The sequence below is a fragment of the Phyllopteryx taeniolatus genome, chromosome 3 (genome assembly GCF_024500385.1).
Source record: "Phyllopteryx taeniolatus isolate TA_2022b chromosome 3, UOR_Ptae_1.2, whole genome shotgun sequence".
In the NCBI taxonomy this organism is placed as follows: domain Eukaryota; kingdom Metazoa; phylum Chordata; class Actinopteri; order Syngnathiformes; family Syngnathidae; genus Phyllopteryx; species Phyllopteryx taeniolatus.
In genome coordinates this window covers 6810028-6823920 of record NC_084504.1, presented here as the reverse complement: position 1 = coordinate 6823920, position 13893 = coordinate 6810028, and the positions used below count along the sequence as shown (strand labels likewise).

Here is a 13893-nt window from a genome sequence, read left to right as displayed (position 1 = left end):
AGTGCTGTTGTCTAATAGTTTTTACAAATAATCCCACACAGTTGTCAAAATTATAACTGAAAATGCACTGAGTGTATCTTTAAACTATAGCAGCAAGGTCAAAGTGAAGTCATGATTTATCTACCACTGACACAGTGGGTGTTTATATAGGGGTATTATATGACTCTTAAGGGACGAGAGGCAGCCCCCTTTGGCAGTCTTCCACATAAATTAGTGGTCACTCATCATGCAATATTCTGCACAAAGTTAAGAAAAAGGCCTGCTGTGTTTCAAGGTTCAGAGCATGTTCTAAACATTTTAAAAAATGCATGTTGCATCTAAGGCAAACCTGCAGTGTTGTACTGTATGTACTCTCACAGTAAAAGGTTTGTAATATTTGCATGTGTTTCCGTCTCTTAATAATTTCTCTGCTGCATGACAGGATTACGCTAAACTATACTTTATCCTGGGCAAAGGGTCATTATGAATGTATTGTTTATTTACTCAAAAGGTATTTCACTACTGGTTATACCCGTATAATTGAGCACTGAACCTTTAAACTAAAAATGAACAGTGCATAATATTAAATATTAATAATCATATTATTGGATATTTTAATTACATCATACACAATTACCCGTGCAATTGATTGTTATTATATATATTTGAGCAGCGAACTGAATTTGAAATCGGGGTTACGAAAAATAGTGGCAACCAAATATAAATACTGTACTGTGATCGTGATAGCTTGATAAATATATTTGGAAACAGATCAAAATAAAAATTCTTGTTAAGCAGGAAACAAAGTAGACACACTTTATCGGCTTTAGCGGACTCCAAAAATGATATGACGGACCGAGCCTCGAGTTTGACATCAGTTAGCTCAATGGAATGTCGGACTTGCTGATGCATTGACGTCACCCTGGAAATTTTGAAGTTAACATTTGCTTTTGTTTAACTTTCACTCGAAAGGTAGGAGGCGATAATACAGTCCAACAAACTTCTGTGACGCGTTCCTTCCATTGATTTATCATGATGTGTGGGTTAATTACTGTTTTTTATTTGTTATTGCGTTCAAGATCACTGAGTCATGCATGCGACAACACACCCTGTCTTTCTTTCTCTCGGGTTGTCAGAATCCACAAATACTCAGCATACTGTGACAGTGGCACTGTTTTTTTTTTTTTTAAAATTTACTCTTGGTAACCGCATTGGAACTCAATGGAGCTACTTTAGGTCTCTTGTGAGCGAAGTACTTCCATCCGTCATCAAAACAAAAACAAAACAAACAAAAAACTTTGGCCGAGTGACGATGTGTTTGGATAATTGCGTGAGTATTTCCCAATTTCCGGGGCAACGCGAACGCATCTGTCCACCAGCAACATGTCTCGGGTGTCAGAGGGCTGCCGCCCGAGCAAGTGAGAGAAGCGGACTGCTTCAACGAAAGCAGCAGAGACAGAAGGGAAAGTCCTTTTAAAGTTGCGCGACCTTCATAAAACGTGGAGTGTTCTGCGTCGCTTCCTGTTTCGAGAGCTGTTATAAAGCCGCTCGCCGGCAGTCAATGCAGGGGACCGTCCACCACAGCCACACACGCGACCGAAATGGTGAGTGGCTGCCAATCTTTTACAGGTACTTGACCTGAGGGCTTATCACAAAAGAGCAAACTGACAGGCTTCCCAACTCCTTTCAATGTCCGTTCGTCTTCATTCGAATCTATTAGGAGTCACAAACGTCCCTCGTTATGTTTTCACCGCAGCGTCACGGTTTGCTTTTCTTTCGACTCTAGTAATTCAAATGGGGCACTTCAAAAGTCACTGCAACTGTTCCTTTTGTTTTGTGTCATCTTGTAAAACATTGGTTGTCAAACGTTTTACAACCAAACACCACCTCAGAAAAACAGCAACAAAAAAAACAAAGACAAAACAGCCTACTTCGTGCTCCGAGTAGTAAAACTAACATAATGGCGAAATTAAAATACAGTAACAGCAGGCATAAACGAGGCTCTGTACTTAAAATTTACTTACACCTTAACTGGACTTAAAATATGTATCATACAGAATGTACTGTACATGAAAAAAAAAAATTCTGTGCCTGATTTATAAAGACGTTTCAACCGGCTGTATGCATACATAGCTACAATCTTCATTTTAGTATGTTTTTATTGTTGTACATTTTATTTTTATTTAATTCAGGGATTCTTTTGCCTCCAACTAGAAAGAGCCCACGTTCCACTACTGGTACTTGTACCACACTTTGAGAATAACTAGTAAAATGATAAAGAATATTAAAAGGTTTTGGTATTTGCTTTCAGTAACACAGTACAAATACTTTGTAATGGTACTTTGTCATGTAACTTTGCATGTAGTGTTTGTTGTTCTGATGACTTTTGAAAACAGGTACATGAACTTTCCACTGTTTATTTTTCAATTTTCCCACCTCTGCTCTCATTTAGCATTGATTATTATTACTCTGGGGTTATAGCACTGATGATATTGGTGATACGAGCATAGCAACGTTCCATACTGGCACAGGCATGCAATAACATGATGCGGGTGTGGTTTTCCTGGATACACAGCATTATGTCAGGTAATGTTGGCAGGAGGGACAGAGGGAGGCAGGGAGGAAAGGAAGGAAGCAAGGAGGCGAACTGGAATGGGCAGCCGTTCCTCTGTTGAGAAGTTGCCAGCTTCAATTAAAACCGACTATTGTTCTTTTATTACTGCCATTCGGCTGGAATAACATAATAGAGAAAAATGGCACGATGTAGGCATGAATTCAATTCATCTGCACTTTCGTAAGCGTTAGGTTTACCCGTGTTGGCCCATGCCATTGGTTTGTGGCAGGAAATGACACTGAATTATGAGCTGTTTTGCAGCTCTGGTTTCCTGTCACTGTCAACTTCTAAGATGCCGGCTTCCTCTCTTTCTCACAATGCAAATGTCAAAGGGTCGTCGTACTAATTGCATTTGGAAGACACTGTTGTCCCTCACCTGTTGTTGTTGACACTGTGCGGAGGAGTTGTGGTTTGACAAAACTGGTTTGGCTTCATTTTGATGTTTCCCTTTACGGCCCAGCTTTCCATCGACATCACCATTGGTAAGGCCCAACAGTCGTAATATGAGTTTAGAGAAAAGTGTGTGCGGGAATGCGATGTTGCATTTACCTGAGACTAGCGACTGCCGAGCAAAATGGGATTTGCTCTTACGGTGTCATTTATTCAAGTCCTTGATTTCCAGTTAACTTATGACAAGTAACACAGGGATAAATAAAGTCTTCTGAGTTTGAAATCCAGTAATGGTCAAAAGAGAAATCTTACCCTTCCTATTTCCTCCCACATTCCAAAAACATCCATGTTAATTGAGGACTCCATTCTCCATAGGTGTGAATGGCGTGTAAACCAGGAATGTTCCCAAATGACACTACTCAGAAAATGAACTAAAAATATTGATCATAGATTTTAAAGATATACATTGTGTAATACAATTTACCCATCAATTTTGTACTCCATTTCATATCCTTTTTTTGGGCTCACAGATGAGCTGCGATGTGATGTAAGGTACCGATGCGAGATGGGCAATTCAAGTCCCAGGTGGTGTTTATTTGTATAGCGCATTTCATACACAAGGAAACTAAATGGGCTTTGCATGATTAAAAGCATTTTAAAAAAAGTACAGAAAAATAAAAAACTGCTTCCTCAAATTACTAACAACGTACAGTGCAAGAAAGGTCATTTAGAAATGGAAATGTTCGAAAATGCTCAAAGAAAAAGGAAGAGTTTTTAACTAGGATTTGAAAACACTGGCACTTGGGGCAGTCACTGATGGTGAAGTGGTACATTCGTGTGACTTTGGTGCAGGCAGCGTGGGTTCAGTTCCCACTCAGTGACGGTGTTCAGCGCGTAGTCCGCCTTTTGCCTGAAGTCGGCTGGGATAGACTCCAGCACCCCGTGACCCTGAAAAGTATAAGCGGTATTGCGAATGGATGGATGACACTTGGGGCTGATATCACTTCTGAGAGCAACGTATTCCATTTGTGTGCAGCATAACAGCTAAATACTGCTTTCACCTCTGTGCGCCACTATCAGACCTGAGTCTGTCGATCTCAGAGCCCTACTGGGTTTATATTCCATTAGCATTTCTATCATGTATTCAGGACCTAAAACATTTAGTGATTTATAGACCAGGAGTAGAACTTTAAAGTCAATGTCTATGCCCAAGCCCTTTTGTATTGAAAGCAGCATCTAATCATCTTGGGGTGGCGAGCAACATCGGCTCTGTGAATGCACATTTGAGACAGCGTTGTTGCACCAGTTTTATAGACTATTGTTGTGACGCAGCAGCAATCCATTCTTGCGCTCTCCTGCCCAGTAATTATTTCTCTATGATGTAAGTATACTGTAGAATCATATTTGTGGACAGACTGAGATTCTGCTGCATTGTATTTTCATAAATGTACAGTGTGATCTCTTGGCCTTATTTATAAAATGTTTGTTTTTGGTGTCTTTTTGTCTTCCTTAACAATTTTAGCTACAACTCCCCACTCTCTTAACTCTTTGTTTACCTCAAACCACCAAGTACCTGTTTTATTAAGACACACACAGAAGAAAGAAACACACATGCCACTCTTATCTTTCCCCATCCAAACTATTAATAATTGCTTTTGTCTACTGTGTGCCTGTATCCATGCTTTGTGTGTTTGCACAGCAGAATGGGAAAAGCCGATTGCAGCAGGTCCAGGAGGATGCGGAAGAGGTGAAGGACATCATGCTGGACAATCTGAACAAGGCGGAAGAGCGATCTGAAAAACTGGGTGACCTGGAGGACAGAGCTGATGAGCTGCTAAGACAGGTTGGCAGGCAATGTTACGAAAAGTCATCACCTTTATTTTGTTTTGCGCCTCACTGTTTCCGCTTATCGTATGTGGAATTCTATTAGTTAGTGATATAAGGTACCACTTCCGCAGGCATCCAGGGATCCTAAAAGGGACAAGTCAAATTGATTGTTTATAAATACACCATAGGTGGAGCTGGAGAGGAACACAAATGTACAATTTACATCCTGATTGTGTTTTATGGTGCTATTTTTGGAGAGGTATTTCCTTTTGGTTCCTAAGATGAATGAAGTGAGCCGGTCTCCCTGGGTATAACTGAGCGAGTGCAGGACATGCCATGAGGCCGGTGTTTGTCCGGGGGTCGACGTGGGGGTCACATCGTTCCCACATCGCCCTGATGGGCAGTGTTATGTCACGAAATAGGACAGGGAAGATCAAGTTTTACACTTCAAGAGTTTTTGCAAACACATGGCTTCTAGGGATCACACCAAAGTTTGTTGATTTAACACAATTTAACAGGGGCTCCAATGACTCATGCCCACAAGTATTATCCCCAGAGAATAATCTCAGCAACATGCAGAGAGCAGTGCAGCAACTGTAAAAGAGATGGGTTTTTTTACAACTAAAAACTGTTCCCAGGTGTCTCGATAACATGTTTGTGGCGTGCGTTTGTCAAAATAATCCAGCGTATTTTACCCTCCATGCTTCTTGTCTTGCTGAAATTCGCCCGGTAGAGAGGGAGGTCCTGTCATGTATGGAAGCAACTGGAGATCCCGCCCCATATACTGCTGAGCCAATGGCGAGTACGGATTCCATGACTACCGGGGGTAGTCAGACAGTCATCTCCTGTCTCCTTGTATTCATACGTTCATTAATATTCCATTGATATGATTCATAAGACGAACATTTCATTACCTGGATGGATCAAGCTGCTGCTGGATGGCAGTTGGTATATTGTGACACAGGACTGACAAATCGGCATTATTATCTATGCATGTACAGTATTTCACTGGAGCTGTATGATCTTTCTCAACTGCACATGCAAGTAAGAACACATGCTTGGTCTGAACACACTGAATAAATGTTAATAGACTTGGTTAAAAGTTGCAACAGGAAGCCGTTTTTGGTCAAAAGTCCAGCTTGCGTAACTCCGCGGTTGTTTGTTTATTAGCCAGGCTTGCATCGAAAGGCATCGTGGTGAAATTCAACAGAAATGTAACATTCTATCTCTCTCTTTGCTTTTATCCAGAGTAAAGCCTTCGAAAAGAAATCCAACCAAGTGAAGGAAAAAACAAGATGGAAAAACAAGAAGGTGAAAATCATGTTAATTGCAGTTGTAGTTGTCGTGGCCCTCGTCGTAGTTGGACTCATCATCTTTGCCACTTCAACATAGCACACTCCTGCTCGGATGGATGAAAAGGGAAATATTGGGACTGATGTGGACTAAGATAAAAAGTCCAGGAGCATTTCGCCTGAATGGTGAAGTCTGTGCTTACTCTGTGTTTAGATATATTTATGGGGCTCACACGTTTGTAAGAGATTATGGTACCATTAATAGCTGCTTCTTTTGTTTTTCCATAGCTTGTCCTGATTATGTTGCGTCCAGCCCACATTGAAAAGAAAGATGTGGGTTTTTTTTTTAACTGTGCCAACTCTCATTTGGCTAATTTAAACATAGTTTGTTTAGTACCGGAATCAATTGTCCACCACATCTATGTAGAAAACAGATTTCTGATTTATATTCAACACATTTTACTGGGATTTCTGTAATTTAACAAGTGACTTGCTGCATAAAATATTGACACCAACTCGTAGAAGTGTCTTTTTTAAATTAAAATCCAATTTCCATTTATGTTTATTTGAGGATTTTGACGAGTTTTAGTGACATTAAGACAGTGACCCCTACTGGCTGATGTTCTTACGGTACTTTGTAAAATTCTGAACAATCAGGATGTACACACAGGTATGACTACTGTGTGTTATCATGCTGGTTGATGCTGACAAAAAAAGTATTGAGAACATTTCCAAGTGACTTTACAGCAAGCCTTTCAAGGTTAATTGCCAGGTACTGTTGATGCAGTTGCTCCCTCCCTTACTCCCTACACTTTTCCTTGTTTTTGTTGTATTTATTATTATTTTTTTAAGTCCTTGGACTTGACATGTGCCACACTTGGGTTAAAGAGCATTGATGCGCTTACTGTACATACAAAAAAATTAGAGCTGCATCAATAAGTTAGTTATTTGATTTCTTTTTATTTAATTTGTTATTCCAGTAGAACAGGCACATACATGAATGGATTTGCATTTCAAATGATAAACCTACATTCTCCTCCTGATGGCTGGTCGGCGTGCTCCGGTGAGGCTGGCGGACCGCCCATGGGTCGCTTGGCGCAGGTAGTGCCAATTGGGTTGGGCTGCACCCCGTGGGCCCCCGGGCCCACCCTTCCCTTCCCTCTTGGATGGGTGGGGCTGAGTCCTCCATCCTCATCACGCCTCCACAGCAACTCCAGGACACCTCAGATGGTTGTTGTGCATACGTGATGCTGTCAATTTACTGGCAGGTGTCTGTGGACACACGCCCATGGGACTTACTGTAGTTGCTTGGTTGCTTGGGCCTCGGCTCTCCCGAACCGCTATACGCAACTCTTATGACTGCAAACTTTCTGGACAGTCCTCTCACTGGCACTCAGTTTCTATAAGGGTGTTTCAGTATTACATAGGCATTTCCCACCACAATCCAATTGCACTGCTGTCTGTGTTCACTCCCCCTCAACACAGGGTGTAGCCCTACTGTCTCATTTAGAACCAGACTCCAATGTAACATTATTGTAGTCAAATTGTTATTTTTTTCTCTCTGTCTCTCCCCTCTCAAAACCTTGTTCTGTCCTTATGCATTTTCCAATAAATAGCCACCATAATGCAAATAATCAAAGAGAGACTATTTAAAACTCTCTTGTTGCACAGAAAAACTGTTCCGGCATAAAAAGGTTTTTCAGAGCTACCTTTCTGTATGACCAAGCAGTCGAATTTCCAATGAATTAAATTGACAATTGAACACACTAACGACAGTCGTCATCAAGTGGAAAAATGATGGCACGACAGAAGAAAACTGGTTAGAGAGACTGCCAATGGCCGGCAGACAGAAGCCTTATCTTACCAAGAAAAACATCCAAGCCATTTTGCAAAAATACACCTGAAAACTCCCAAGCGCATATGGAAATGTTTAATGGTGTGACGAAGCCAAAGTTGACCTTTTCTGGCCATAATTCCAAAAGGTCTGTTTGGCACAAAGATAACACTGCTCATCACCAAAAGAACGCCATAGCGATAGTGAAGCATCTTGGTAGCAGCATCATGCGTTGGTGCTAAGGTGGAAGTGGGGCCTTAGTTAAGGTGGAGGAAATACCAGTCACTGTTAGGACAAAACCTGCAGGCTTTCATCTTTCAGCAAAAGCACACATCCAAATCAACAAAAGGGCTTCACCATGACAAAGAATGACCCAGCCAGAGTCCAGACCTGAATCCGATTGAACATCTTTGGGATGATCTGAAGAAGGCTGTGCACAGATGCCCTTGTAGTCTGACAGATTTGGAGGATAGGAGTGCTTTTGAAAAGAAGGGCAAACATCAAGATGTGCTACACTGATAGACTGAAGCCCATTAAAGCCAAAGGTGCTGCAACAAAGTATTAGCATTAGTTTGAGCACGTGCATATTTACACCGTATATTATTTTATTCAAACATATTGTACCGTTTTTATTTTTTATTTTCCGCTTAAAAGATTTCAGTTTGTTTTCAATTTAGTTGTACATGAATGAATGAATGAATCAATGTTACAGGTCACATTAAATGTGGAAAAAGCTTTGAAATTATTTAGCTTGGGATCAATTTTTACATCACAATACTTTTTATATCAACTGTAATTAAAACTGAATTATTATTATTATTATTATTATTATTAGCACATCCGCCTCACAATTCTGAGGACCCGGGTTCAAATCCCGCCTCGCCTGTGTGGAGTTTGCATGTTCTCCCGGTGCCTGCGTGGGTTTTCTCCGGGTACTGCGGTTTCCTCCCACATCCCAAAAACATGCGCGGTAGGTTAATTGCAGACAAAATGACCCTTAAGTGTGATGGTTGTTTGTCTATATGTGCCCTGCGATTGGCTGGCGACCAGTTCAGGGTGTACCCCGCCTCCTGCCCGCAGTTAGCTGGCATAGGCTCCAGCATACCCGCGACCCCGGTAAGGTTAAGCGATGTAGAAAATGTATGGATGTATTATTATTATTATTATTATTACTTTTTTGTTTGTTAGGAAATGTAAATTAGGACAGTCCTAACCCGGTAGTGACGCCACCGACAGCTTCCGGTGGTAGACCCGGCAACATGGCAGCGGACATGCAGGTATGTGTGGCTGGCTTTTTACAACACGAGTCACTGTTTTAAAATGAGTTTTAAGTGTTTCACATCCGCAACATTCGGTGTTTTCCCGATGCTGTCATCAAACTAAACCAACGTGTAAACGCTCAAGGAGACACGTAGCTAGAATTTAGATAGCTCAATGGCTAATAGCGAAGTGCTACGTAGCCTGAGAATGCCTTCAATCAACATCTGCCTTACGAGTAACAATGGGCAATGAAAATTGTAAATTTTAATCAATTCTGGCGATCACCAGCTGATTTCACAGTGAGTCCTATAGCATTAACTTCCACTTCCCATTATTGAAACTTGTAATATACAAAATGGGCCCTCATGTGAGTTTGACGTTTCAATGTAGATCTACAAACATGTTATTTGAGTTGAGTTTTAGGACAATAAATACAAAATGTTACTTGCCCTCCAGGTTTCTGAGACGCTGAAGAAATTTGCTTTAAAAGTGACTACAGCCAGTGTGAAAGAGCGTAAGGAGATTTTTGGAGAGCTGAAACAATGTTTAAAGGGCAGAGGTGAGTCTGTGGGTTTTTGTTGTGTAATAATGTTTTGGTTGAGTTATCATGAGATCCAGTCACCACTGATGGTTTGTGATTCGGGCTGATATTTATTTTAGAGTTACCAGAGCCTGCCATCAAAGGCCTTTGCAAGCTCTTCTGCCTTACGCCTCATAGATATAGGTAAATTTTTTGAATTCTTGCATTTATTGTTTTCGCTTTTTCTGTTAACAAGTCAGTATTTGTATTTGTCAGGGATGCTGCATCCCGCAGAGAGATCCTCTCTGCCATCGCTCAACTGGCTGAACGCCAGCCTGACATTCTGGTGATGAGCCTCCTCCACTGCCTTCTCAACAGTGGAGTTGTCAGTAAAAATGGAGAGCCAGGGTATTTGCTTAATAGAACATTTTGTTTGTTTCAGCATCACCTCTTGTATTTTCTTGTGTTGCCAGACAAGATAAGCAATAACTCTGCTGATGACAAATACTGGCTACCTGATCTTAACAAAGTTTGTTTTGGAGTTTTAATCGCTGAAAGAATGAATGTTTTTTTCTTCATAATTACTCACCTACTCATACTTTGATTTTCAGGAAAAGCACGGGCTCTGCTGCCTTCATTGGCCTGTCTTGGACCTGCCTTTTAGTCCCCACTGTCTTTTCTGTTCCAGAGAAAAGACAAGGACCAAGATGGAATAAAATGGTTAGCATGTAACTAACTTAAGTTTTATATTTCTCATTTCTATATAGTTGTATATTGTTTATCGCGAGGCGACACGGTTGGCCGACTGGTTAGAGCGTCAGCCTCACAGTTCTGATGAGTTCAGTCCCCGGCCCCGCCTGTGTGGAGTTTGCATGTTCTCCCCGTGCCTGCGTGGGTTTTCTCCGGGCACTCCGGTTTCCTCACACATCCCAAAAACATGCATGAATTGGAGACTCTAAATTGCCCGTAAGATGCATGTGAGTGCGAATGGTTGTTTGTTTGTATGTGCCCTGCGATTGGCTGGCAACCAGTTCAGGGTGTACCCCGCCTCCTGTCCGATGATAGCTGGGATAGGCTAGGCTCCAGAACGCCCGTGACCCTAGTGAGGAGAAGCGGCTCAGAAAATGGATGGATGGATGGATGGATGGATGTTTATCGCAAAGGATACGTTTCAGACCAACCTGTGATAGGTGAATATCTGCAATTTTTATTAAGTTTTACCCCTCCTACATGCTTGAAACACATTTAAATACTTTTAAAAAACACATTTAAACTACTAAAACACACTTTTCAAAGTATTCCTTAGCGCCTGTTCTCACTCTCTTGCTATCAAGAAATAAGAGACTGCTTGTTTAGTTTATATTGTTTATTGTGGGGGATACGTTTCAGACCAACCTGTGATAGGTGAAAATCTACAATTTTTATTTAGTTTTACCCCTCCAATGTGCTTGAAAATCTACAATTTTTATTTAGTTTTACCCCTCCAATGTGCTTGAAGCACATTTAAATACTTTTTTAAAAACACATTTAAACACTTTTCAAAGTATTCTTTAGCGCCTGTTCTCACTCTCTTGCAATCAAGAAATGGGAGACTCCCACAGTTCTTCAAATACTCGGTGAATCATGCTTGTTTCAAGCTGTTTGTCACTCGCAGTTGAAGTTTACTGTAAAACGGATACATAAAAGAGAGTTAAACACAATTTAAACACCACCATGTTCAACCAACCCATGTAATTTCGTCAAAAGAAAATCTGCTATTTTAATGGTAACATATAATGTGAAATTACGAAGATGGACTAACAGAAATTAGCATCGATGTTACGGTAATTATGAACCTTCAACTGCTACTTTAACACACACAGCAGGAACAGAACGTACAACACTACTCAAAAGCATATATTCTCTCTGCTCTGTGGGAACGACAACGACTGCAGCTTTGTAAGGGACCTTCTGTGCCTCTAAACTCAGTGCTGCCTGGCATGTTGCAACGCAACATGGTACTACACTGAAGGTGTGCAACTTAAATTCAGACTTATACTGTACAAACCCATAAAAAAGATAACTTAAAAATCCTGTAGCGTGAAAGATGAACTGTGATATAGCAGGGCACGTAACCTCTTCGCCTGAGTTGTTTTGGCTGTTGTCCCAGGTTCATGTTCAGAGCCTGCTTGTGGCTGAGGTAGTGGGTGGAGCCAAATCTACTGCTCAAAAGTCAAGCCTGAAGAATCTCACTCATCTTTGTGAGGAAGTGAGTGCAACGCACACAGCCAAGAGTCAGACATCATGATTTATAATGACATATACATCGCATGCTTCTGGAGAGGCCTGACATCGTCGCTTCTTTCCCAGAATCCGGGTTTAGTTGATCAGTACATCAGCACTTTGTTGAGTCTGGACCCAAGCCCTACAACACTAGCCATGCTGGGTGTGTGTTTGGACTTCTGTACAGCTCAGAAGGACAAAGCCACAATTGACCAGCATAAGGTGAGTTTATTTTCATCACATTGTAGGCAGTAGCTTGCCAATTACAGGGCTTTGAAACGCTTAATGCTAAATAAATCTTGACTCACAACCTTGCTGTTGTCCAGAGTGCCATGTTGGACCTGTACATAAAGTCAGTCCTGATGAGCAAAACAAAAACACATCAGCACATTCTGGACAAAAGTGGCTCTCTGTTGCGCCATGTGTGTCACCCTGAGTTCAAGGAGCTGCTTCTCCCCAGCATGCAGAAGACAATGCTCCGAAGTCCAGAAAATGCCATGCTGGGTGAGGTGCTTTTTAGATAATCATGACCATGATTAATAACCACTCTCTTATTCCTCAATTCCTAATGGTGCGTCCCCCAATTCATCTCATCAGTGATTTCCTGCCTGCTGTCTGCACTGACTATTGATCTCAGTCGGTATGCCATGGATATTGGAAAGGCTATAGCAAGTAAGGGATTTTAATATATTAAAAAAAATTATAGGGGTATAATTTATTACATTTGTCTTTTTAGAGTTCACGCAGTTATATTTTCAACATTAAAAAACAAGCTTGAAGAACATTTTGATCCGTTTCAGGCCAGCTGAAAGCCAACAATGCCCAGCTCATGGATGAAGCAATCCAGGCCTTGCAGCATTTGGCCCGACAGTGCAGTGACCCCAATGCTGTACAGGACATTGTAACACACCTTTTCAAGATTCTTGGAGGTGAAGTAGATATTTGCTATCAAGCACATTTTGTTTGTGGTTTCATATTTGAATTCTAATGTTGCAATGTACATGCTGACAGGATCTGAAGGAAAGCTCACAGTTGTCACCCAAAAGATGAGTGTTTTGTCAGGTATGTGAGGTCTTATGTAGGTAAACCTTATAAAGTACAGAAAATGATAAACCTGTGGTTCATAAACATTTTTCAAATTTAGGAATTGGCAGCTGCAGCCACCATGCAGTGTCAGGAGGCTCAAGCCAAACACTGAGCTCTGCCGTCACAGTGATGTTCATCCCTTATTTGCAGCAGGAAGGTATCAATGTTTCCCCTACATAGGCTTACCTTGGGCGGGCCACCCAAAGTGTATTGACAGCCGCCCGAGAAGATTAAACTTACAAAATAAAAAAAGCTCACACAGAGTTGTCAAATGTTACGGAACATCCATTTTCAAAACCGCTTATCCTGGTTAGGGTCGCAGGGTGCTGGAGCCTATCCCAGCTGACTTTGGGCGAAAGGCGGACACCCTGAACTGTCCACCAGTCACTCGCAGGGCACATATAGACACGGACAACCATTCTCACTCACATTCACACCGTCACTGAGTGGGAACTGATCCCACGCTGCCCGCACCAAAGTCAGGCGAGTGCACCCCTACACCATCAGTGACCTCGTCTGTATTTTGTTAAGGAAATCACTGAATGCTGACATGTCCAGGCCGTTAACTACTGATTGTTCCGAATATTGGAAAAAAACATCCAGCGTCCGACATTACCGGCCAGTACGGCACTGTGTTGGGCCACCATGATGCTTCAGACGCTGGCCAGTACAAATTGCATACATTTATTTGATGAAATAAACACTATATTGTAAGGGGGGGGGGATGACACGGCCCCATTGAACAGTCGCCCCAACCTCTCTGCTTTCCGCTGTTCAGGTACAAAGGGGAATGCTTGCTGCATACGATTTTAACCGGTACCTGAATAAT

General features: G+C 41.6%; 2 protein-coding genes across 4 annotated transcripts in view; both read left to right on the top strand.

The window, feature by feature from the left end:
* The first annotated feature begins 1240 nt into the window (after nucleotides 1-1240).
* Nucleotides 1241-6617, top strand: vamp5 (vesicle-associated membrane protein 5). Of its 2 annotated transcripts, none has more exons than XM_061766712.1 (3): nucleotides 1241-1583; nucleotides 4683-4826; nucleotides 6059-6617. In XM_061766712.1, exons 1-3 carry the CDS (start codon nucleotides 1581-1583, stop codon nucleotides 6200-6202), a joined length of 291 nt encoding a protein of 96 aa, XP_061622696.1. In that variant the 5' UTR covers nucleotides 1241-1580; the 3' UTR covers nucleotides 6203-6617. The 2 variants fall into 2 exon arrangements, with proteins under 2 accessions (XP_061622696.1, XP_061622697.1); XM_061766713.1 differs by having other exon boundaries at nucleotides 1261-1583; nucleotides 4686-4826.
* Nucleotides 6618-9111: 2494 nt separating this feature from the next.
* The window catches only part of gcn1 (GCN1 activator of EIF2AK4), a 34192-nt gene continuing 29410 nt past the window's right edge, over nucleotides 9112-13893 (top strand). For both annotated transcript variants that reach the window (XM_061766709.1, XM_061766707.1), the window contains exons 1-12: nucleotides 9112-9213; nucleotides 9653-9755; nucleotides 9857-9920; nucleotides 9993-10124; nucleotides 10328-10436; nucleotides 11866-11964; nucleotides 12066-12200; nucleotides 12305-12482; nucleotides 12576-12650; nucleotides 12779-12907; nucleotides 12990-13040; nucleotides 13123-13221. In XM_061766709.1, coding sequence (XP_061622693.1) covers nucleotides 9196-9213; nucleotides 9653-9755; nucleotides 9857-9920; nucleotides 9993-10124; nucleotides 10328-10436; nucleotides 11866-11964; nucleotides 12066-12200; nucleotides 12305-12482; nucleotides 12576-12650; nucleotides 12779-12907; nucleotides 12990-13040; nucleotides 13123-13221 — 1192 coding nt within the window. In that variant the 5' untranslated portion in view covers nucleotides 9112-9195. The remainder of the gene's footprint in view (nucleotides 9214-9652; nucleotides 9756-9856; nucleotides 9921-9992; nucleotides 10125-10327; nucleotides 10437-11865; nucleotides 11965-12065; nucleotides 12201-12304; nucleotides 12483-12575; nucleotides 12651-12778; nucleotides 12908-12989; nucleotides 13041-13122; nucleotides 13222-13893) is intronic.